Source organism: Perca flavescens, chromosome 2 (genome assembly GCF_004354835.1).
Source record: "Perca flavescens isolate YP-PL-M2 chromosome 2, PFLA_1.0, whole genome shotgun sequence".
Classification (NCBI taxonomy): Eukaryota; Metazoa; Chordata; class Actinopteri; order Perciformes; family Percidae; genus Perca; species Perca flavescens.
The window spans coordinates 15383041-15408339 of record NC_041332.1 but is presented as its reverse complement, the minus strand read 5'-3'; the positions used below and the strand labels follow the sequence as shown (position 1 = coordinate 15408339).

The 25299-nt window shown below is 38.9% G+C and overlaps 5 protein-coding genes across 5 annotated transcripts; 2 read left to right on the top strand and 3 right to left on the bottom strand.

Annotated features, from left to right (window-relative positions):
• Window positions 1-1394: 1394 nt before the first annotated feature.
• LOC114571945 (claudin-9) lies at window positions 1395-3264 on the bottom strand. Its single transcript, XM_028603268.1, has 2 exons — window positions 3173-3264; window positions 1395-3034 (listed from the first exon to the last, which is right to left on the bottom strand). The coding sequence occupies exon 2, from the start codon at window positions 2826-2828 to the stop codon at window positions 2166-2168; it is 663 nt and encodes a 220-aa protein (XP_028459069.1). The 5' UTR covers window positions 2829-3034; window positions 3173-3264; the 3' UTR covers window positions 1395-2165.
• A 1061-nt stretch (window positions 3265-4325) lies between these two features.
• On the top strand, window positions 4326-5945 carry LOC114572663 (GTPase IMAP family member 4). Its single transcript, XM_028604396.1, has 2 exons — window positions 4326-4488; window positions 4597-5945. The coding sequence occupies exons 1-2, from the start codon at window positions 4467-4469 to the stop codon at window positions 5490-5492; spliced, it is 918 nt and encodes a 305-aa protein (XP_028460197.1). The 5' UTR covers window positions 4326-4466; the 3' UTR covers window positions 5493-5945.
• A 3420-nt stretch (window positions 5946-9365) lies between these two features.
• LOC114545588 (GTPase IMAP family member 4-like) lies at window positions 9366-10691 on the top strand. The gene is made up of 2 exons (XM_028563974.1): window positions 9366-9538; window positions 9629-10691. Exons 1-2 carry the CDS (start codon window positions 9517-9519, stop codon window positions 10456-10458), a joined length of 852 nt encoding a protein of 283 aa, XP_028419775.1. The 5' UTR covers window positions 9366-9516; the 3' UTR covers window positions 10459-10691.
• Window positions 10692-14752: 4061 nt separating this feature from the next.
• LOC114574092 (GTPase IMAP family member 4) lies at window positions 14753-17636 on the bottom strand. The gene is made up of 3 exons (XM_028606412.1): window positions 17543-17636; window positions 17267-17338; window positions 14753-15951 (listed from the first exon to the last, which is right to left on the bottom strand). Exons 1-3 carry the CDS (start codon window positions 17550-17552, stop codon window positions 15020-15022), a joined length of 1014 nt encoding a protein of 337 aa, XP_028462213.1. The 5' UTR covers window positions 17553-17636; the 3' UTR covers window positions 14753-15019.
• Window positions 17637-17943: 307 nt separating this feature from the next.
• Window positions 17944-22232, bottom strand: LOC114562374 (GTPase IMAP family member 7-like). The gene is made up of 3 exons (XM_028588756.1): window positions 22223-22232; window positions 18408-19053; window positions 17944-17950 (listed from the first exon to the last, which is right to left on the bottom strand). The coding sequence occupies exons 1-3, from the start codon at window positions 22230-22232 to the stop codon at window positions 17944-17946; spliced, it is 663 nt and encodes a 220-aa protein (XP_028444557.1).
• Window positions 22233-25299: the final 3067 nt, after the last annotated feature.

Below are 25299 nucleotides of genomic sequence, written 5' to 3'. Positions count from 1 at the left end.
CTATTTTTTTTAGATTATTTTATCTCGTTGAAGAATAAAAACAGATTTATACAACTGGTTGTTTTATTATTGTATCTGAGGCAGATGTCATTTCTCCCATTAGCAGTGATTTGTTGGTAAGAAATATGTTTCACTTCATCTAAAAAAAAAGATTAAAAAAGGAGAAAGAATTTCCACACACTGAAAATATACTTAGTGTTTAAATTCCAAAGCAAGGTCTTCATCAGGAAAGTTACAGACTTGTTTGTTCTTTTCCAAGATAGAGGAACTTTTAGCACAGTCCAGAGAGCAGCAGGTCTTTTCATGCAGTCCTTTTTCCCTTAGAACAAGTCTTAATCTGTACTTCTGTGTTGTGTTTTAGCAGGGCAGCAGAGACTACATAAAGACACTGTTGGATATATAGCTTTTCTTTTTCATGGCTGGCTGTTGGCACCATGCTGTGTCCGTTTCTGTAATAATATCTCCAATAAAGTTGTCTACTGAATAAAGTGTATATTTTTGAACAAAAAACAGGTTATACAACACTGTTGTAACACCTCAACCAAAGCAACTACAAAGTAAATAAGTGCTTACCTTATAGGTGCAACATTATACATTTTGAGATGAGCACCGATTTTAGCAGAAAGATTAACAGTCATAATATCACATATAACAAACATACATGATAAGAGGTTGACACTAGCTGCAAACTGCAGGCGTTGCTGATTTCCAATAGCGTTTATATAATAACTATAATTTATTGTTTTTGTTGGGGAAATTGTGATACATACTTTCTCTCTAGTTATTTAGTAGACTGTTTGCATAGAATAATATTATATTGATTACTATTTCTCTCTCTCTCTCTCTCTCTCTCTCTCTCACTCTCTCTCTCTCTCTCTCTCTCTCTCTCGCTCTGTTAAATTAAACTATTTGCATAGTAAGAAAACATAACACTACTTATTCCCACAAGATAACATGGAGTCATTGTCTTGACTGGGGCAAAACATGCGTCTTTCTAACCAGATAGAGGGGACGCTATTGAGTCTGACCAGATAGAGGAGACAACATCTTAACTGACAAGATGGACAATTGACAATATCAAATTCTGTTATGATTGTATTTCACACATAAATAAGCTACAGTTTGAGGCTCACGTCAGTCACTTTCTGTACTTGTGCTGTGAGTACTGTAAACTGATTCTACTTGCAAGTAAACTAAACTTTATTATAACTTCAGTGGTCCCTGTCTATTCTTGATAATGTATTTATTCTAACAGTTTTCCATTTTTGTGCCAACCACTTTTCTAACCTTACAAAAAGATGGTAGGAAACACATCTCTGATATATACTGTTTTTGATATCTAAAAGAAAAACAAGGTAATAATCCTGTGTTTTATTGTCCTTGAAAACATAACAGGGGGGATTACAGTGTATAATGAAAAACAGACAACATGCACATTTATTGTGCATAAGTGGTTATAATTGATACAATGGCAGTAAATACAAAAAGATTAAAGATGGATAATGCAGTGCCACACTTACAGTATGTACTCAATAATATAAACTGTATGATGTTATTAAGTTAATTGTTGTAAAAGCTAGATAAAACATAACAATTGCTACATCTCAAGACTATGTTAGACAATGTATGAACAAGAGTAAATGTGCTTAAAACATTCATAAAAAGTAAATAAACAATCAGCGCTCTGACTGCCCACGTATTTTCAGTGAACACACCAGCATACACAGATATACTACACTGGCCTTCTGTACACAGACCGCCCACACACACATACACACAAAAACAAACACAAGCACTGGCATAGTGGAATTTGAGAAATGGAAATCACACACATTAGTAAACCTCTAAACATTCAATTCTTCCCACAGTTGCTGTCAACTCCCACTCTGAAAGAAAGCTATTAAATAATGTCAATTCTATTAAAACCTCTTTGCAATGTAGTTTATCGTGTACATTTATTAATAATGTAAAACAATCATTTACCAAAGTGTAATCAAATCTGCATTATAATTTAAAGAAACATGTACCAACTCTGCTTTATAAGATATAAAACACAACATAGGCTGAATATCCTCTAATAGATGAACTTGTAGTTTCCAAAGGGTTGCCTGACGAGGTTGTGACCTCTGTGTTTGTTCGTACCTCACATGTCCAATAAAATCATCTCATACAAACGATTTTTCCTGTTGCTTCACGTCTCTTGCTGGATGTGGGTTGTCCTTAGCTGCTCCTCCAAAAATAGGCAGCGCTCTTCCGCCCGGTGGAGAGGAGCCCACATTCAGCAGGGAGCCCCCCACCAGGAGTAGCACGCTGGCCCCCCAGCCCAGGTACAGCGCGGGCCCCAGCTCTCTCTTAAAAGGTGCTGCAACATTCGGATCATAGAAGTCCCTGATGGTTGTATAGGCAGTCCAACAGATGGGTATCAAGAAGGCCAAGCCAGACACGAGGAAGAGCAGCCCTGCTATCCTACCCAGCCGAGCCTTGGCGGCCTGGTTTCCGTCACCCATGCAGTGAGTACCTTTGGCCCCTGCCACCCCGAGCATGAGGGCCAGAAGGCAGAGGAGCAGAGAGAGAACAGTGAGGCCCCGGGCGGCTTGGGCAGACGTAGGCAGGGCCAGGGTGGAGTCATAGGTCTTGCACTGGATCTGGCCTGTGGTCTGAGAAAGGCAGTTCATCCACAGTCCCTCCCACAACACCTGGGCAATCACCAGCTCTCCACCCACGAAGGCAGACACACGCCACAGAGGAGCCGCACACACCAGCGCCCCGCACACCCAACCCACCACAGCCAGCACCAAACCCAGCAGCTGAAGACCTGATGATGCCATGGCCACTGAAGAAACTTTATAGCACTCTTAATGTAAGAAAAATTCTCCTTAGAACAGTCTCAGTCCAGATTATTTGCTGTCTTTCTCACGTCGCTGAGCACTCAGTAGACTAAAGTCAAGTCTTCCCACAATTTACTCTCAGTCATTCAGTAAGACATCCAGTGATTGAGTTTTTCTTCTCCTCAGAACCCTTTCTTGTTTAACACCTGCAATTGAATGAGTGAGAAAATGAGTTTTCAACAAATTTACATAGAAGTAAATTTGAAATGAACTTGTTATTTAAAATTATTTTAGATCTGAGCTAATGGTATGATAATTACTTTAAAAAGCTCTATAAAACTTACCTTTTAATCACCAATCAAGCAACCAGATGTCCACAGCCAACGTGATTATGAGCCCTTGTGTGTTTCTTGGTGGTATAGTCGTGTGATGTGAGTAGTTGGTGTCTTTCTTCTGTAATGACTGGCCAGCTTGTCTCTCTGGATCTCATACACGGGGGTGGGAGGGCAGCAGTGTGTAATTCTGCATACTAAATATACACACACACACACACACGGCTAGTTATGCAAAAAAATGACAGCACAAGGACCCTTTGTTACAGATATTGTTGTACGCTACCATGTTCTCATTTCTTGGAGTTGGAGTGGCCATATTGAGGCAATGGATGGAGCTGAGGAGGGGGAGATGAAAGCATATTGGACCCTGAGGCATTTAGGAGACCTGACAAACATGATGAAAGAACTGGAAATGGCCTTCCAGATTCTAACTCACAGATTTCTTTGGGTGAAAAAATGCAGTTAATATAATGATAATTGTAGTGACACTTGAGTTGTTTGGACATGTTGGCAGCATGCATGTGTCTAAATTAAAATGTTGCTCTGTAGAGCCACTAGATGGCAATAGAGTGACTGCCACCATTCCCACGCAGGCTTCAGCTTCCCCTCGTTTCAGGCGCTGGGGTGCAGGGTGCTCATTATTTGCATTTTGCAGAAAGATGCGTGCTGGTAAATAGCTGCCTAGTAAGATGCCTGACAGTACTGAAGCTCGCAGTCGAGTTTGGAATCAAAGTGCATTTAGCTTTGATTGTTGCAATGCATGTTACCGGGCAAAATTTGTTGACATTTTTTGCATGCCATGTTTGATTCTCCTTACCCCAAGGTGACCAAAAAAACAGTTATTTGCAGGTTTGATTCTTTTCTATTCCATCTATGTTACACAGAGGGGTGAAAACTGCATTTCATTGTGCATTTTGGTATTGTGTAATGCCAATAAAGATGAACCTTGAACTGTTATTATCAATGAACGGGGCTCAATTGAAAAATAAGTAGATTAGATCTCTGGTTTCTTTCTACAAAAAGGCGATACAAGTGAGTTATGATGCCACGTCCCCTTTAAGAGTTTGTGCCAAAGCTGAGATGTGGGCGTAACCTGCATGTAAGAAGTTTCCATCTAAGCTTTCTGCAATTTTAAGTTTCACTTTTTGCAAAACCCCTGATGTGGAGACAGAGAGATAAAGGGAGGGAAGGAGGGAGGAATAACTAGCACACAGAAGTGCAGATGTACTTTGATCTGTGAAAACACAGACCAATTTTGTTGTTCGAAGGCAGGTTTGACTTGTGTTTTTTTCTCTGCAACAAGATGGGTTTAAACTCAACTGCAGGTGAGTGTCTTTACTTGTGTGTAGGCATATTTGCAGGCTTTTTGCACTCCTTAAATGAGCTGACACAAAACCCAAGAATTCAAATGAACTGTCTTTTTTTGTCCACAGATTCCTCCATTGCTCCAGTTGTCAGAGAGCTGAGGATTGTCCTGCTGGGGAAGACTGGATCAGGAAAGAGTGCAACAGGGAACACCATCCTGGGACGACAAGCTTTTACCTCAGAGATATCTCCGTCTTCTGTGACAGAGACATGTCAAAAAGAAACCGCCCACTTTGATAACAGAACCGTTTGTGTGGTCGACACCCCTGGTGTCTTTGACACATTGATTAAAGAAGACCAGTTGAAAAGTGAAATAGAGAAATGTATCACGCTGTCTGACCCAGGACCCCACATATTACTGCTAGTGATCAGACTGGATGCACGGTTCACAGAGGAGGAGAAGAATGCCGTCAAATGGATCAAGGACAACTTTGGTGAAGAAGCCTCCAGTTATACACTGGCGCTTTTCACTAGAGGAGATGAGCTCAAAGGGATGTCCATTGAGGAGTATATAAACAGAAGTCCTGAACTCGAGGAGTTCATCTGTGACTGTAAAGCTGGGTACATTGTGTTTGAAAACACATGCAGGGGAAATCGCACTCAGGTGGCTGATCTTTTTGAAAAGATAGACAAGACAGTGCAGTTAAATGGTAACCATTATATCAGAAGTATGTATGAAGAGGCCCAGAGAAAGAAGATTGCGAAGGAACGGTGGAGCAAGTTGGGAGGCTATGTGAACACTGTAGGTAATAACTTGATTGGGGCAGCAGTAGTCACAGCTGCCCCTGCTGCTGGTACTGCTATAATGGCAGAGGAAGTAGGTGTAGCTACTGCTGTTGTTGCAGCAGCTACATCCATAAGAGTGATTTCAATGGTTGCAGGTGCAGGGATTTTTAAAGCCATCGGGCGGTGGATGAAACGTAAAGGCCCTGACACTCCAAGTTCGGCCGACGGTGAGGGTTAGGGGTAAATCAGAAGACAGCCCGGGAGAGGGACAGTCTAGTTAGCCATCTCCCAGTGTCCGCTGTCATCCTTCCGGTAGTGAAGCAGAGGGACCGTAGGCTCTGTTCCCTTCTGCTGCTGCTGATTCGACAACCCGTTCTCACTCCGAACTCGTAAAATACGGACGCTTGGGCAGTGGCTGTCAGATACAATTCAAAAAGCACCATCAGCATGTGTGTAGATCTCACCGGTCAGAGCAGCAGCTATGCAGTGCTTGAAGATGACGTAGTATTAAGAGAGATGGTAGCGAGTAGTATGAAAGCCTGAAATTCTGCACAGGGAGGTTGGTTGGGGTGGTGGATGGGTCAAACAACACATGACCTTCCCCCTGGAGACAGGGGTTCGTGTCCCGCGTGTCACTTTTCCTAAACCCAACTGTCTTGTCACGGAAACGTACCTTTTATAAGCCCACCCACAATCTTTTCCTTAACCTAACTGCGTCAAAAGTGACGGCAATAGTCCCGACCAAGCGGATTTAGATAAAGCGCATTTAGATATGACGCTAAAGGAGATTTTTAGTGTCAATAACAACGCAAGAGGCAACTGACCAAGCGTCCGTATTTTACACAATGGGAGTGAGAATGTGTTGGATTCGAGCAAACGCTGTTTGTTGTGGGTATCATAGCAACATTTTTATCCGGTTTCCCTTTTTGAATGGCGAATAGATTACCACCGCCTTCTGGTATGGAGAGTTATTTTCTTTCATGCAGGCGCAGAACGTACGTGGTACTTGGCCGTCGGCTTTAGTCTGTGTGGTGTGTTCCAGTGCTAATTTTTGACCAAGGCAAAGGCGACGTGGGCCAACGTGAGGCCAGGGGCAGGGCTAGAAGGGCTGCACGGGCACCAGCCCCCCCTGAAATATGATTGTCCCCTCCTTGTGGGACAACTTTATTGCATTTCTTCATTTCATTAAAGCGCCCATATTATGCTCATTTTCAGGTTCATAATTGTATTTTAAGGTTGTACCAGAATAGGTTTACATGGTTTAATTTTCAAAAAACACCATATTTTTGTTGTACTGCACTCTCTCACTGCTGCAGCTCTTCTTTTCACCTTGTCTCTGTTTTAGCTACAGAGTGAGACCTCTTTTCTTCTGTACTCTCTTTGATTGCACTCGCACATGCGCAGTAGCTCAGATCGTAGATCATGTCAGCTAGCTCCATAGACAGTAAAAGAAAGGCTGTTACAAGGCAGGATTAGCTGGGAGACTTCTAAACGAGGGCGCACACGTAAGTAGTTCTTTGGTAGATTATGGTGAACTTGTGTGTGTTGTAGCAGTGCTTTGCGATCGAGGTAGCATTCTTGCGTTAGCATGCTCGCGTTAGCATGCTAGCGCTCGGCTAGTGACGTAGAAAGCCGTGCACATTTTGAAGAGCTCACCCAGAGACTGAAGGCAGGACACATTCAGAAACCGTATCTCACTCAAAACAGCATGGATGGATTTTTTTCAAAGTTTGTATGCCTGTGGAAGCACCAGAGACACTAAATAACACCCCAAATCCCAAAAAAAGTGTTTTTTTTCATAATATGGGCACTTTAATGTACATTTGTACATATTAATCACAATTTGCATACCATGAATGATTGTTGCTCCTTTTATTACAAATCTTTTAAATGTTGATGCTGTAAACTCTTATCCTGAATATCATTTTGTGAGGAGAACACCATTGTAACATCTTTGTTTGATTTGTAAGAATGAAATAAAACAATGTGACAGCAATTTCAGAAAGTGTTGTTTGATGGTGTACCAAAATCTGCATTTCATGAAAATCCCAGTTAAAAAAGCAAGAATTCCAACAAGTTTCCAGGGCTCCACACTTTAGGTCATTACAAGCAGTTTATAATACTTTACCAGGTTTGTTTTACATGACAGGTCATATGGGTTTCTGAACATCATGGTACTCTCTGTAAGCTTCATTGGAAAGTAGCTATAGCTGCCAAAATGCCTGAATAATGGCTCATAGTTTGATTCAAGCAAAGGGAACATTCAGATCACAGTTGATCTTGGAACCACATCTACATTCAATACACTTGGTATGTAAAAATATCTAAAAATAGAGATGTTTAGCTAAGAGGAAACAGATCCACAGCCTTGTTAAAAGAAAATATCAAAGTGGGAAACTGGTTCTACAGGAACACAGGCTGCAGTCACTTCCTGTACTTTTTTTTTTAAATAGAGCTTTATTCAAGTTTTACAAAATACAAGTAATGACTAGACAAACAGCAGGCTACATATCATACCAGAAAAACAAACAAACAAAAATAATTAATAAAACAATAACAAACTTAACTAATGAACAAACCAGTGCTAATGTGCAAAATGAGCTAATAAAGTGTATCCAGTGCATAGAGTGCTGTAGATCACAAGATCAGTATGTTCCACTTCCTGTCTACCACCACAACTGTCATTCTAATCACATCTCACACTTAACTCTTTTCATGGAGACCATTACTTAAGTAGAAAGTAGTTCCATTGAAAACTGTTAACAGAACATTGTGTTAAAGTGCTCATATTATGCTTTTTGGCTTCTACCTTCTCCTTTATAGTGTTATATATCTTTTTTGTGCATGTTATAGGTTTAAAAAAAGTGAAAAAGCCCAAAGTCCACCCCAAAGGGACTTACCATCTCTAACAGAAAACACTGTTCACAAACTGCTCCAAACAGCTCTATTGTAGTCCAGCCTTTACTTCCGTGACGAACGTGTGTCACTTTGTAACGCACACATTATATTGCTCGCCTAGCTGCTAGCATGGCACGCCCTCATACTTTGCTTCTGACTGGCTAGTAGTCCTTACCTAGCTACTGCGCATGTGCGACTCCCAACAAAGATGGAACATAAGTGCGATGCCTTACTCGGTAGTAACAGAGAGCTCAACACACAGGGTGAAAAGAGGAGCTGCAGCAATGTGCAGTACAACTAAAATATGTTTTTTGAAAATGTAACCATATAAACCGATTCTGGGACAACCTCTAAATACAATTATGAACCTGAAAATGAGCATAATATGAGCACTTTAACTAGACGCAAAAACTACAACGTTGTTTACAAAGAAAAGACACCCAATGGTGCAGCATTTGTTTAAATGTCTTGTTTTCAATGCAGGGAGCATTATGCATAACATTACAGATATTACAATATTCATAATAATTACATCTTTCTTTGGCCCATCCTCATATGACTCCCTTTGCACTAATACCTCACTTCACTACTACCTTGTTTATTTGCATTATAATTTTACAGTTATATTACTCATTGTGTGCATGGGTGTGTGTGTGTATACTATGTAAATATAGTAAAGTTTGTGTTGTATCTTTGTATTACTTTATTCCACCTTATTCTGTTTCTTTTTATACTTATCTTTTCAAATGTTATCCTAATTTAATGTCTGTCTCTTATTTATACAATTTCTCTGCATGCAACTTGGTGGGGCAACAACTGTTTTTTATTGTGCCATCCTGTATTGTGTATTGTCAATAAAGCTGTGGAACATTGCACCTTGATTATCAGTGAAAGGGGCATATCTGAGGCACTTTCCTGCATGTCCTTCCCCCTCTCTCTCCCCTTAAAATCTAAATTGTCACAAAAGTAAAGACCTAAATGCTACAAAAGGGCCATGCAAATGAGTTATGATGCCACATCTCCTTTAAGAGTGTGTGCCAAAACTGAGATGAGGGAGTAACCTGCTTTAGCATGTAAGAAGTCTCTATCTAAACTATGTTAATAACGTTATAAACCTCATAACAACTAATAACTCTAACTAATAACAGCTTTCTGAAAGTTGTAGTTTCACTTTCCGAGAAACCACTGAGGTGGAGAGAGAAAGGGAGAGAGTTTCACTTTCCGAGAAACTACTGACGTGGAAGCAGAGAGATAAACAGAGGGAGGGAGGGAGAAATAACTTGCACAGAGAAGAAAACGCCAGATTTGCTTGTTCAAAGTCAGGTTTGACTTGTGTTTCCCTGGTATTTCTTCTCTGCAACAATATGAGTTTAAGCTCAACTGAAGGTGATATATGCAGACTTTTTGTACTACTTATGTGAGCTGACCCAAACACAAGAATTCAAATGAACTGTCTATCTGTCTTTTTGTCCACAGACTCCTCCATTGCTCCAGTTGTCAGAGAGCTGAGGATTGTCCTGCTGGGGAAGACTGGATCAGGAAAGAGTGCAACAGGGAACACCATCCTGGGACGACAAGCTTTTACCTCGAAGATATCTCCGTCTTCTGTGACAGAGACATGTGAAAAAGAAACCGCCCGATTTGATAAAAGAACCGTGAGTGTGGTCGACACCCCTGGTGTCTTTGACACATTAATTAAAGAAGACCAGTTGAAAAGTGAAATAGAGAAATGTATCACGCTGTCTGACCCAGGACCCCACATATTACTGCTAGTGATCAGACTGGATGCACGGTTCACAGAAGAGGAGAAGAATGCCGTCAAATGGATCAAGGACAACTTTGGTGAAGAAGCCTCCAGTTATACACTGGTGCTTTTCACTAGAGGAGATGAGCTCAAAGGTCTGTCCATTGAGGATTATTTAGACCAACGTTCTGAATTCAGGGAGTTCATCAGTGGTTATACAGCTGGGTACATTGTGTTTGACAACACATGCAGGGGAAATCGCACTCAGGTGGCTGATCTGTTTAAAAAGATAGACAAGACAGTGCAGTTAAATGGTAACCATTATACCAGAAGTATGTATGAAGACGCCCAGAGAAAGATGAATTCGAAGGAATGGTGGAGCAAGTGGGGAGACACTATGAACACGGTAGGTAATCACTTGATTGTGGCAGCAGTAGTCACAGCTGCAGTTAACGCCCCTGTAGCTGCTGGCGCTGCTGCGGCAGCTACAGCCATGAGACCGATTTTAATAGTTGTAGGTGCCGGGATTTCTAAAGCCATCGGAAGGTGGATGAAACCTTAAACAAACAGCTGAGTAAAGCCATGGTCCTCTGAGCAAACTTGTGAAGTCATTCCGTTATTTTTCTTTTGACACATTTATTTTTTGGCAAGATGTTATTGCACTTCATCAATGTACATTCATATATATTAATCACACTTATTTGAACGATAAAGTGGCTCGACGGTGTGTAATGGGAAAATTACATTTAAGCATAATTCCTTATATTTTTATGTTTTATTTCTACTTTAATTCTCTCACAAATGCTGAAAGAGTCTATCTCATTTCCCACATGTAGATTTTGATTCTAACTTTGTGAGACATCCAGTCTGGAACATTATGTGAGCACTGTTTGCCTGAACCGATAAAGGTACAAGGTCACCTTAAAACTATCTCTAGTTTTCCCATGCCAGTTACAGTTTTTCACGATCGCTATGACACTTTTTTCAATACTTTAAACAACTTTCCTAAGCTCTTAACACAGTTAGCACAACATCTGTCTGTGTAGGCTATACAATTAACACATTTCTTGTTGCTTTGATACAAAATGCATTCAGTTAACACAAATTTAAAATGCTTGAACTTCTTTTACACACAAGCTCCACCAAGACCAAAACAATGGATCTTCACTGCCAAATTTACAAATGCTTTCACACTGTATGTCAGAACAGATAACATCATGTTCTAAACCTAACTTATAGGCTAAAGTCAAAGTGAACAGCTGATCATATTGTAAATTGAAACACAAATATATTCCCTGCATTTTATATATGCATTTATTGAGAAACAGCTGATTGAAGTCATGCAAATAGATCAATCACAGCTGATTCCCTTCTAGGAAACACACTCAGGTGTTGAGGTTCTTTCAATCGCATGATCATATGGTAGTACAGTAAAAAATGACCTATTTGAACAATATACTGTAGATCAACACAGAAAATAAGAAAAATGCCTTCACGAGGGAGAGGAAGAGGAGTACCAGGACAATTCTGTCTCTGTCTCCTTTTTTTAACAAACCGTACTTTCTATAAAGCCACTCTGAGATGGGTCAATTATTTTTTGTATTGAATCTCTGCAGCAAAAGAAAGAAAATGGTGGCCGGGTTGGCTCAGTGGGTAGAGCATGCACACATATACTTGGAGGTTTATGCCTTGATGCAGATATCCAGGGTTCAAATCCGACTTGTGACTATTTCCTGCATGTCTTCCCCCTTTCTCTCTCTGCCCTTTCTCAACTAGCTGTCCTGTCGAATAAAGGCAGAAAACCCCAAAAAATAATCTTTAAAAAAATTTGCTAAACCCAACAAAACAAAAATGTAGAGGCTTCAACAGGAACTGCAGTGCAAAACACAATCTATGATTGATACAGTCACTTTTGTCTGTTGTATAAGGGCAGACCTGATACATAAAATAATGTAGTTTCTGTTATTCCATGGGATGTTAGTGTTTTTTATGACATTGTGCTATGATTGACTAAATGTTCCTGTTGGGAGAGAACATCTGTTAGTGTTTTGGAAGAATTATTTGATTTTGAGACATGATTACATTGTTTTGGTAAACACAGTGTATTGTGTTAGTAAATTATTGTATTTTGAAAATTGGTGTTGGAGTTTAGTTTACAATGTGTGATTTTGAGCATGGAATTAATTGTTTTGCCAATCGTGTGTTGTAGGTGTGTTGGTGCGTTAAGAGTTTAGGAAAGTTGTTAAAAGTATTGAAAAAAGTGTCATAGCGATCGTGAAAAACTGTAAGATATAACTGGGGGGTGAAAGTCGTAGAGTCACTCTGACAATGCATATAAGCCTAGTGTTCTTGTTCACTCATTTGAGAAACTGACTCCACACTGGGCTGCGACCTTTTGTGCTCCTATATTTGCACATATATATATATATATATATATATATATATTTTTAATAAAATACAAAAACCCCAACTTGGTTTAAGTCTCAGTCTGTCTTATTTGTTTCAATTTACTAAACTCTAAAACTCCATCCCCCCCTGCTGCAAAGGAAACTTCCACGACAGGTGTTTTAATACATTTTTTAAATGTCAATGCTGTATACCTATCCTGAATATGTTTTTGTGTGAACACTATTGTAATGTTCCTGTAATAAAACAATATGAAATCAACCTCAAAAAGTTTAATTTGGTATTGTACCATATTCTTTCTTTATTAACTCAAAATCCCAGTTATGGGGGCAGGAATTCCCATGAAAGCTTCCTTCACATTGTTGCTTGTTTGGCATTACAGTAAGCGCACCCACATTCAAAATACTTAATATGTTAAGATATTTAAAAAGAGATATGCTGCAAAGAGGAAACAGAACCACAGGCAACACATCAGAAAAGTATTTTTTTTTGTCTACCACCCTGTCACACTGTCATTATCTCTGCATGGTTAGATCCCAACATGAAAAAGTTTGTTGTTTTGGAATTTGTCTGAACTCACATTTGACGTCACATTTTTTTTAGCAACTGAGATGGCATATATGGTGTACATATGGTGTATCTTTTGCATTGAATTTAAAAATCCTAAATCGTACAATGACAATATAGATGAATTATAATCCTTTATGCATTTGACAGTTGCAGTTAATTTGCTCAAGGGCATCTCAGGGGTTGTAATATAGGAGGAACAAGCCACTTCCTATCCTGTCGGTCTGGGTATTGAACCAATGACCTACAGGTCACAAGCTCGCTTTACTTTGGGCCTTTGGGCCACCACCTGTAGGCATCAAGAAATTAACCTGAGGTGGGTTTTTTTTCTTTTAGATATAAAACCACAAAGAGGAAACATTGTCTGTCTTGGGTTAAAATCTTGATGTGATGGATGCAAATCTAAATTCTTTTTTTTTTTATTTACATGAAGAAAATATACTACTTAACTTGTACAGAAAAGCTAAGAATGGACAGCTTGAAACTATGTGGAAACTTTAAATCTTAGTTTTCTAATTAATTTTTCATTTTAAAATGTGTTAATGCATGAAGACTTAATATGACAGACCTGCAAAATGTCTGCAACAACCATAGCAAGTAAACCACTGATAAGTACATTTTAAGTGCTACACTCATTTCACTGAACAACTATTTCACATTATTGAAAGGCATCAGCGGTTAAGTTTTGAAACTACGCAAGTCTTGAAATCAGCAAATGGAAGTCTGTCATAGTTTTTTCATTGTACAGTTTGTGAAGAAACAGGATTCAGCTCATCACTACATTTAAAAGCTAAAAGTACCCTTACTTTGATAAATGTGTGACGTTGACTGGGCTACAGTTCACTATTTTAAGGCCTTTCATTGTCATGTGGATGCAGATGGAATGGGCTGGCAGGGATGTGGTGGCTGTATAGTGAGGGTTTGCTCTGTTAAGAATGCTTCCTCAGTGAAATGTTATTGGCCGGGTAGATGTTTACCATTGTCTCTCATTTCCTTTAGAGAAGTGAGCTCGTAATGTTACTAATAATAAAGCAGAGGGGGGGACAGCATATCAGTTTAAAAAGGGAACAGTTAAACTTCTATGAACATTTTATTTGAGCAATTATCGCAAAAGTTATGAAAGTAGAAATTGTGCAAAAATGTATTTACAAACTTTATTAGTTCTATAGCTCAACATGTCAATATGTTCTAACAGTATCTGTTATGATTCAGGTTGTGTTTTTCACAAGCCAGAAAATATCTGTTCAAGTAACTCATGATGCGAGTTTCATCTGTACGGTAAGCTCCAAACTAAGGATGCACTGAGACTGACACCAGTATAGCTTAAACACAGTGAAAAAGCTTAAACACTCTAGAGTGTTGATATATTTCACTGGAAAGGAATCCAGCAACATGTGTTTCAAATTGAGCACGTCCGTACTTACACTTGATAATTTGAATACATTGTGCATTCACTCTGACAAAGTACCCAGAGGTTGCACTCAAACCAGCAAAATGTTAAATGTAAAACGTGCAAAAGTGCAAATCAATCGCCAACATTGCTACAGAGCGGAAGGCACGGGACCAACAACATATTTTCAAACTTGTGAAAATGGCAGGTGAGGAAGCTGCAGCGGTTGTGATTAGAACTATAAAAATGTAATTCATACACAGCACGGGAGTCCCAGTCCAGGACATGGAACAGTCTGTAGATGCTTACCAGTAGCCTGAAGCTTCACTTGTCCAGACACCATGGCCAGATGCCATATTTTGCCTCCCCTGTGAGTTATGTAAATGAATCACACACAGTTAGGGCTCCCACGGCAAGGACCCGAATCAATGTAAGTAGCCCATTTTTACTTGTAGCCTACTTGTACTTGAAAGTATGTGCATCCCTACTCCAAACAATAAATGAGAAAGAAAGAAAAACAAAAAGAAAACAAGTACTGCATTTCATACCGTTTGTTTACTGTTTTCATTCAATTCACATACTTTTGTTATTGCAATGTCGTGTCAAAACTTAATAATTCTGGAAGCAGAATGCAGAAAAGGCCAAGACAAGCTCATTCACTAATAAGTCCCTAACAGTAAATAGTAACGTGTGCAATACTTCTACTGATTAGTGTCACATGCTGCAGATGGATCAACATGTCCTGGTCACTAAACCCTAGTTATACGGGAACATTTGCTTTGGCTTTGCATCTTATACCCCTCCACATGACGAAGGTAGCTAGACCACACAGCACTCCCAGGACGAGTGCCGGACCTCCGAGGGCCAAAGCCACCGTGGTGTTGGCTCCCACTGCTATAACCACCCCAGCTATCACCAACACAACAGCAGCGGCCGACATGACGCGTATAGTCTTTCTTTTCACCTTTTTCTCCTTTTCTCTCTCTTTCTCTTTCTTCTCCCTCTCGGCATCCCACATCTTCCTCTCCTCCTCTTTCTTCTCTTCCTCCTCTTGTTTCTTCCGCTCCTCCTCCTCTCTCAGCCTCCTCTGGGCTTTCTCGTACATCTCATTGGTGTAGTGTTTCCCCCCGTTATCCTGTATCATTTCCTTGATCATGGTGATCAGCTCCTTGACCTGTACTCGGTCCTCGGCGTCGTTGTTGTTGAAGGCATGGTACCTGCGTCCAAATGTTATAGAGAGTCTCCGCAGCTCCTTGCACTCCTTCAGAGCATTGTCAGCTTTGGCCTGATCTTTGCACGTAAACAGCATGATAGTGTACATGGAGGCATCGTCTCCAAAGTTATCCTGGATCCACTTCACAGCGTTTCTTTCCTCCTCCGTGAACCTTACTCCGAGCCTGATCACCAGCAGGAAGGCGTGAGGGCCGGGCACCGACATCTTGACGCACTCCTCTATTCTGGTTTTTAATTCTTCCTCTGTGATGGCTGTATCAAACAGACCTGGAGTGTCAATCACCTGGACCACAGTCCCGTCCACTTCCCCGCTCTGTGTCTCACAGTGTTTGGTCACAGACACAGGGCTCGGGTCCTCTTTAAAGGCAGCTCTCCCAAGGATGGTGTTTCCTGTCGCACTCTTCCCTGATCCAGTCTTGCCCACCAGGACTATCCTCAACCCTCCAGACAAATCCACAGCTGCAACAGCAGAAGCAAAATTAATGTTGAGCACAAGGCAAAAGTGAATCCATTGTTGTTGTTTTTTGCCATGTTAGTATGTGAGTAGGTTCATGAGAACCTTTTGATTCTGTATATCTCCTTCAATTATAACTTTCTTTATCTTTTTAGTTCTCTTTAAAAGGCAACCTGTTAAGTTTTTGACCACTAGTATTACTATAAAGCAATGTTTTACGAGTGTTTTTTCTTTTCTTTTTGCATTGCATATACTTCTTGCGTACAGCCAAAAGAGGCAGAGAAAAGATTGCTACAAGTATGTAGCCAACATGGATGTAGTAAGAGAGATGGATATGGTGCATGTAGTCAGCTTTAATGCCAATTTGCCCCTGATGGCCAACGGGATATTGCAAAATAAGAAAAAAAACCTGTGCCCCCCAATATTATGACACCTCAAACAGCAAATAAAGTTGATTAGTACTCTATTCCGATTTTACTTTAGCCTAGAAAAGGTATTTTTACGTTTGTGACATCATCCAAAGTCTATTGGTGGAGTAATCCAACGCGGGCGGGGCCAGCAGTTGAAAAGCTAAAGCACATATTCTCTAATGACTAGGTGCCATCCTGCAGTCTGGTATTCAGTTCTTATAATACATGTATTGTATAAACATTGCACAATTAAAAAATATTATAAAAATCAGCATTGCGAGTGTTTTATGAGTAAGGAAACATATTCAACACATCTGTTAGACCTCAAGGATACATACAGTGTGTTTTGGTGAGAAACACTGAATGTAGATATAACTTAGGGCAGCTTTAATCCCTCAAGAAGACCATGCAACCACTCACAGAGCAACTGGACCTAAAATCATTTATCATTTATTTACAATCGCAGACTCTTGATGTATGTTTCATTGTAGTGGAAGAACACTTTTATTGACTTGGTGACATTGATGACTCCACTCCGATTAATAGGTGCAAAAACTCATAAGTTGATAATAAGTGATTAATAAGAAATTATGTATATACAGTTGTAGATAGTTAAAAAGTAATTAATAAAAGATTGCACATTTTTCCTGATAGCCATCAAAATAGAGAAGCTACAAAGATAGAGCTAGTAATACTCAAGAAGAATTAACACCAGACAAAGGGATTTTTCACAACCTGACAATCCCAAATATGTAACTGATCTGAAAGCAAAAATAAACCATACATTAATAAAGCCATTTGTTTAAGCCATTATAAAGTGATCCTTGTTAGAAGGCAGTATACAGATATATGTAGGCCTATGTCTAATCATAGTGAGAGGTTTCATGAGAAAGACAATGAATGAGCATACCGTCAAAGTTATTCAGACCACACCCATCTGTCCGAGGTAGAGTTTTCTGTTTCTTTTCTCGCAGTGGTATTGCTGTAATATTGAATTATTCCATTGAGACAAAAAGAAAATAGACTATTACTCACTGACATCATTATCAAGGTCTTAGTTTTTACGATTTCCCTCCTGTGCTCCATATCACAGTATCACAGTAAGTGTTACATCTTACAGTAATCCAAAGATCAATGCTGTTTTTTGTTTGTTTATAGTTATATTAAGTCAGATAGATTGTCTTACCTTCAGCCATTACTTCAGAATTACAATTTCTAGTTCCCAGGTGGCCAAATGCGTTGTTCCAGGCCTGAGTTGTGATCTCAGACAAACTCTGTGGCTTGACTTTAGACATTGGTTTTCTGGAAAACTTCTGGAAGCCTGGCCTATGCACAGGGGGCTTCCTACTTCCTTGTATTGTCTTTAGTTTACATCTGAAAATGTGCATCCCCAAAGAGGCTGTGCACAGCTCTGTGAATATGCTGAACAGGTTTGTGTATGGGCTGGTATGTTTAAGAAAGTGTAACCAACACAAGAATAGAATTCAAGCTCTCAAATTGACAAACATTAGCTTATCTTACTATAACTAATATTGTGGCCTGGTTTGTTAATAAGGGAGGAAACAACAAAACCTCAGGAGAAAACCATCACATCCTTTGACAAAACAAAACAATGGATAACCTTTTAAACTAGGTAGCCATCACTAATACAGATGTGTATTTCTCTAAAACACAGATGTTTCTAATCTGGCTAATACTTGGTGTCCTGAGTGAGTCCTACATACAGTATAGCTACAAAGAAAATGAAATGAAATCAGCAATGAATGCAGGGAGAATGTAAACTGAACTTTAGACTTTATTGAAAAATGTTTTTAGCCCGCATAATCGCATAAAGCATGCACACTGATATTTCAATGTAAGACTAACAGGATTCATAGTCATTATTTAAACCCTCGTCCATGCTTTCTTTTTGTCACAGGTCACCTAACTAAACAAACATAGTTGTGCAATTATAACCTTGAGTGACTAAAAGTGTTCCAGCTGCTCCTATGACCAAATTTGTAGGTAAAACAACTCCTGCTGCAAGAATTCCTCCGACAACAAGAGCCAACTTTTTACACCAAGCAATTTTCTCGTCAAGTTTCTCCTGTGCTTTCAGGTACATCTCATTGGTGTAATGTCTTCCTCCATTGAACTTTACCATTTTCCCTATCTTATCTAGAAGTTCTCTGACCTGGATTCTGCTTTGTTTTCTTGTCATTGATGAATGGTATCTTCCGCCGTTCTGGTTTATCAGTCGCCGTAGATGAATGCTCTCTGCCACACAGTCCTCCAGAGATTTACCTTCTAATAAGTCAGCATGTGTAAACAAGACAATGGTATAAAGGGAAGAATCTGAGCCAAAATTATCCTCGATCCACTTTACAGCCGCCTTTTCCTCACCGGTGAATCTTGCCTTCAGACTGATCACTAACAGAAAAGCATGGGGCCTAGGAACTGACAGGTCAATACACTCGCCAATTTTTACTTTCACTTCTTCTGGTCTTTTCTTAGTGTCAAACAGCCCTGGGGTGTCAATGACAACAATGTTCCTCTCACCATCATGTACCTCTTCTCTGTGACAGCCTCTAGTCACAGATTCAACTGAACTTTCCTTTTTGAAGGCGTTTTCTCTCCCCAGGATGGTGTTTCCAGAAGCACTCTTTCCAGAACCAGTTTTTCCAACCAGAATGAGTCTCAGGTCTTCCACATGTGTGTCTGTGGATAATTAATAAAACATGGTGTCAATAATTAAAATAGCTAAATTCAAGAAGTGCGCTGTGCATGTATAGAGGTGTGTTTGTTTTATGTTAAAATATTTTATTGTGTGTTGGTTGTTTGAGTCTGGAATAGAGGGTTTTATATCCTACCAGAGCATTTTCAATAAATACATTTCAATACACTTCCAATCTTAAATAAATTAATAAATCATTATTGATTATTACACTTGACTGCTTTGATTTAAAAACTTTAAATGTGTGTTTGGATCCAGAATGTAACTATAGGCCTGTACTGTATATTCCCATTGACAGTCATGACGAGCCCAGAGACATTGCTAGCTTTAAATGTTCAAACACTGATTGCTAGAATACCAGCCTCGCTGAAGCTAACTTGTATCACAAAAACTTCACCAGCCAGGGAATGTTAAATACATACTGATCTGCATAGACTACTGCTGTAGCATCAAAAGTATGGTAACAGTAGCCCATCTAAAGCATTTTAGCTGGCAATCAAAGGCTAACAAAGTTAGTAAGTGAACAATGCTGTGGAGATAGGTCTGGCAATGCGAGCCTATGAGAACAGAGAGATAATAGTAAATCACACGTACCCAGGGAATGTTACAAAGCTAACAGTGTTTGTGTTAGCTTGATGGTGTTAGTGCTTTACTGTAACAATAGTTTATACAGTGATGCGACAGCAGTAGACCTAAGCAGTAGCCTACATAGGCAGCTGTGATTTAGGAGGAAGAGTGGGTCTCTAGTTCATTAATCATTTTATTTATTCATTATTTTGATTCCATGATTAAAAGTGTGCATTAAATGAGAAGCTTGAAATGCACTTTCTGCAATAAAATTCACAAAACGCTACGCCTGTCTGCAATTTCCTCAAGCCAAGAAAAATGATTTTCAAAACCTGTGACATCCTTACAATGTAAAGTCTATGGGCGGAGCTGGAATGAGCTTCCTTAACACAATATTGGTTAATGTATCCTCTATTTATTCTTGTTGTGAAACAAATTGACCTTTTATAGTGTGATTATCTGTATGTCGTTATGTGTTATATAATTGCATATTTTAACAGTATGATTTTGTGTTTATCCCTTATGTATTTTTCTACAATTATTTAATATTTGTTTACCAGCCTATCTGATAGGATCAGAAATTTTTTTTTGTATATTTTTGATTGGGAATTTTATGTGTATCCCACAAAATGAAGCCGACACCAGTTCATGACTGTCAAATCTCTCATACAAATCTGTTTGAGGAAAGATCAGATAAGATAAGATCAGATAAGATAGACTTTATTAACCCCACACTGGGGAAATTCCTGTGCTGACACTTTTTTCAATACTTTTAACAACTTTCCTAAACTCTTAACACAGTTAGCACAACATCTCTCTGTGTAGGCTATACAATTAACACATGTGTTGTTGCTTTGACACAAAATGCATACAGTTAACATAAATTTAAAATTAAACTTCTTTTACATACAAGCTCCACCAAGACCAAAACAATGGATCTTTACTGCCAAATTTACAAATGCTTTCACACTGTATGTCAGAACAGATAACAACATGTTCTAAACCTAACTTATAGGCTAAAGTCAAAGTGAACAGCTGATCATATTGTAAATTGAAACACAAATATATTCCCTGCATTTTATACATGCATTTATTGAGTAACAGCTGATTGAAGCTATGCAAATAGATCAATCACAGCTGATTCCCTTCTAGGAAACACACTCAGGTGATGAGGTTCAATCATATGATCATATGGTAGTACAGTAAAAGAGGACCGATTTGAACAATATACTGTAGATGAACACAGAAAATAAGAAAAATGCCTTCACGAGGGAGAGGAAGAGGAGTACCAGGACAATTCTGTCTCTGTCTCCTTTTTTTTCACAAACCGTACTTTCTATAAAGCCACTCTGAGATGGGTCAATCATTTTTTGTATTGAATCTCTGCAGCAAAAGAAAGAAAATGGTGGCCGGGTTGGCTCAGTGGGAAGAGCATGCACACATATACTTGGAGGTTTATGCCTTGACGCAGATATCCAGGGTTCAAATCCAACTTGTGGCTATTTCCTGCTTGTCTTCCCCCTTTCTCTCTCTGCCCTTTCTCAACTAGCTGTCCTGTCGAATAAAGGCAGAAAACCCCAAAAAATAATCTTTAAAAAAATGTGCTAAACCCAACAAAACAAAAATGTAGAGGCTTCAACTGAAACTGCAGTGCAAAACACAATCTATGATTGATACAGTCACTTTTGTCTGTTGTATAAGGGCAGACCTGATACATAAAATAATGTAGTTTCTGTTATTCCATGGGATGTTAGTGTTTTTTATGACATTGTGCTATGATTGACTAAATGTTCCTGTTGGGAGAGAACATGTGTTAGTGTTTTGGAAGAATTATTTGATTTTGAGACATGATTACATTGTTTTGGTAAACACAGTGTATTGTGTTAGTGAATTATTGTATTTTGAAAATTGGTGTTGGAGTTTAGTTTACAATGTGTGATTTTGAGCAGGAAATTAACTGTTTTACCAATCGTGTGTTGTACGTGTGTTGGTGCGTAAGAGTTTAGGAAAGTTGTTAAAAGTATTGAAAAAAGTGTCATAGCGATTGTGAAAAACTGTAATAAATACTGTTAAATGGCAAACGCACCTTTCTGAAATAATAATACAAAACAAAACAAAAAAATTGAAAAAACTGAATCCCAAATTAAAAATAGGCCATGTTTGGTTGGGAAATTAAATATTGTATACAATACACAAATACAGATAGATAGATAGATAGATAGATAGATAGATAGATAGATAGATAGATAGATAGATAGATAGATAGATAGAGAGAGAGAGAGAGAGAGAGAGAGAGAGAGAGAGAGAGCTAGATAGATCTGAAACTGTATTGTCTGTCCCAAAGCAGTGACAGTGACAGAAATTCAACAAGGCTCATTAAAAAAAGCATTGAAAACATAGCCTACAAAACAGCAGCAGTACAGTGTCTAGTTTATTATTTTATGTTGTTCAGAGTGGTTATTATATATAAGCTGTTCAGTGTCAAAATTAAATTTTATTTTATTTCATAAAAGGATTTATAGATGTGTGCAGTAATATTTGTCTCCCTTATACTCTACTCTGATCCAAAACCTGCAGTGCACTGACACAGTTTCATGTTCGATCACATACCTTTGTGTTCATGTTGACAGTGAGCAGTTTCACAACATAATGTGACCAGCACTAGCAGGGTGAAACCTGGGACCCAAGCTTTTCCTCGCAACATATCTGTAACAGAGATCCCTGGCAAAAAACTAACAAAATACAGTTTTTTTCGATTGCTAAACGACAGTGGGCACAACTGGAGTCACATGTGCAAAACTCTAACTACAGTCTGCACAGCAGCAGTTCATGTGGACCAAACTCTAGTTCATTTTTCATTGCTTGAACGCAGTTTTCAAAACTCTATACACTTATCCCATGACTTTAACCACAACGTGCACAACACTGTAGATTTACAGCACTTTGTTCAAATGCTAACACACTGCTGTCAAAACTGTTAACCACACATTAAAAACAGTTCAAAACATTTCAGTCTGGTGCCTATCAAACACTGCTGATTGCAGTTTTAGCTGAAAGCCTAAGCAGGTGTCTTGTTTTAGCCCCTTAACGCCGACTGTCGCTAATTTGCATCAAACCCCTTCCAGGCAAGATAGAGTGTGTATTCCCCCCAATGCTGGTTTGTTTACATGCGATACATACATCGGAACCTTTTGCATGCATTGGTTTCTCGTAGGACCGGTCGGAGTGGGAGATATATCCGTTTCACGTAAGCAAAATTAACCCTAACCCTACCCCTACCCCTAACCCTAAACCTAAACCTAATCCTACCCCTAAACCTAACCCTACCCCTAACCCTAAAGAAACTACTGTCAATGTTAGGGAGTAGGAGAGTGTTTTCTCCTTGCCGTTGTCAAGATCCATGTATTTATCATTTACAGTTTAGAATTTCTAACAACTTTGTGACATAAATGAAATCTACTGTGTTTTATTAATTTTACCATTTTGTAAAGAATTTTACCATAATGCCTGTTGTCGCTAATTTGCATCATACCTAAATTTATATCTATTCCATATGCTATAGACAAATTAACAATCTCAACTTAATTTAGCATCAACTTAGAGCCAGACACACACATAATATTTTGTTTATGTAATTGTGAATAAATTCAGGCGTCAAGGGGTTAAACTAGTTAGTGAACATATATGGTATTTATACAGAGAAAGCTCAGAAAGCCTTTTTTTGTATACAAATACCAAATAAGAATGAAACAATTATACACTGTACTGTTTGAGAGAAACAGGTAAAAGAGCAAAGATACCAACATGTCCAGGTAAGATGTCTGAGGTTATATACACAGCTATAAAAAAAGTGAAAAACACTATACCTTTACAATAGTAAAACTGTGTTCTTACTGTTTTTCAGAAAGTAATGGAGGTGAAAGCAATAGAAACACCACATTCATTTGTATTTAGAGATGATGCAGACATCCAATGTGATGAAGAAAACTTGCCACATGATGCTGGAGAGAGGCAGGATTAGTCACACTATTCTTTGGTACTGTTATGTACCTTTAGTTTTTTTTACCCAGTAATTCCATAAATTACTAGAGATAAAATACTATATTGAAGAAAACTACTGATTTTCATTCCTTCTTGTTTACCTTATGTAAAAATTGGTATGTTATACAATCTATATTTTTTCCTTAAATAAACTATTGAGTAGTGTCAAGTCACCCAAATTGTTCAAACTGTAAAGATGAAAAAGTTTGTAATTTCTATATTGGTGTTTGATGCTAGTGTTTTTACCCTCAGTGTGTTCTGAGTGACAGTGTGTGTTATCTCAGTGAGGCTTGTGCATAGTGTTTGGCTGCACTGAGCCTGTTTTGAGACGTGTGTTTAGAGTTGTGTTGCTTTGAATGAGTTTAGCAGGTGATGTGAACTGTTTAGCTCAGGTGCCTGTTGGTAATGCAGACTGTAGTTTGAGTTTTGCACATGTGACTCCAGTTGTGCCCACTGTCGTTTAGCAATTGGAAAAAACTGTAATAAAAAAGTTTAAAGTAAATCTATCAAGGCAAGTAGCAATTGAATGTTTTCATTACAGTAAAACAGAAGTGATGAATAAATGGTGGCCTAAATGGTTTGGTTTTATTATCAACCAATGTAGGCCAAACGCTCTTCTTACATTACAATAAAATATATTTTTAACGTACCTGTTCAAAGAGTGTCTCCTCAGTTGTCTAATATGTTGGCATATAGAGAGGTGGAGAGATTACTTTGTAGCACGACAATCAGATTACACCCACTTTTCAAATGTCATGCTGAACCAGTTAAACCGGTGTCGGCTGAGGTCAAATGGTAAAAAAATAGGTTCAGGTTACAAAAGCGTGTGTGTGTGTGTGTGTGTGTGTGTGTGTGTGTGTGTGTGTGTGTTTAATTTAATAATACAAATTGTTTATATTAAATTCATCAAAACATCACCATTCTTAAAAAGCAATGGAAACTTTACATTTTCTGATGTAAACTTGATGGTTTGGAAATTTAGGTAGGAAACACATTCATAGTACAAGGAGATGATGTTGATGATGAATGATTTTTTTGGGCTATTTCTCCATTATTTACATGTATTTGATCAATCCATAAAGGCCACAATGTTAGGGGGAACTATGTGTGCGTGCGATTGTTCCATCGCTACCATTTCATTTCCCTGTCATCTTTGCGTGACAAGCCGACTGCCTCCCTACATTTTATCTCTGTGGCATGATCTTGCACCAGCGGCTGTGAACTAGTGACTGATTGGACTGTTGACAAACACAGCTCTCCATACACTACGTGTAGACATGCTTCCATTCGCACCTCATGTTTGAAGTCATAGAAAGTCAGGGATTGATGTGATGACGACAGCAGTAGTGGATGTTATGTGCATCAGGAGATCATAGTAGAGGCCTTGACCCCACGTGAGCCAGACAACTCAGGGATATGTGTCTCAGTTTCCAACCCAGTCCAAGGAAAATACCTTAGAACATCTGTGAAAAGGAAAGATAAGAGAAAGATAGACGTAGCCTAGGTTATTTCACAGAAATATGTAACATAGTAAAAAAAATGCAGTAGCCGATCACTTAATCTTCCCCCTGATTCAAACTCTACTGTCAGACCAACTTGCAATGGATCTGGATTATAGAACT

Coding starts and splice junctions, on each gene's coding strand:
- LOC114571945 (XM_028603268.1), bottom strand. CDS start 2,828: ATGGCATCATCAGGTCTTCAGCTGCTGGGTTTGGTGCTGGCTGTGGTG.
- LOC114572663 (XM_028604396.1), top strand. CDS start 4,467: ATGGGTTTAAACTCAACTGCAG. Junction 4,489..4,596: donor GGGTTTAAACTCAACTGCAG/GTGAGTGTCTTT, acceptor TTTTGTCCACAG/ATTCCTCCATTGCTCCAGTT.
- LOC114545588 (XM_028563974.1), top strand. CDS start 9,517: ATGAGTTTAAGCTCAACTGAAG. Junction 9,539..9,628: donor GAGTTTAAGCTCAACTGAAG/GTGATATATGCA, acceptor TTTTGTCCACAG/ACTCCTCCATTGCTCCAGTT.
- LOC114574092 (XM_028606412.1), bottom strand. Junction 15,952..17,266: donor TGGTCTGAATAACTTTGACG/GTATGCTCATTC, acceptor CTGCTGTTGCAG/CTGTGGATTTGTCTGGAGGG.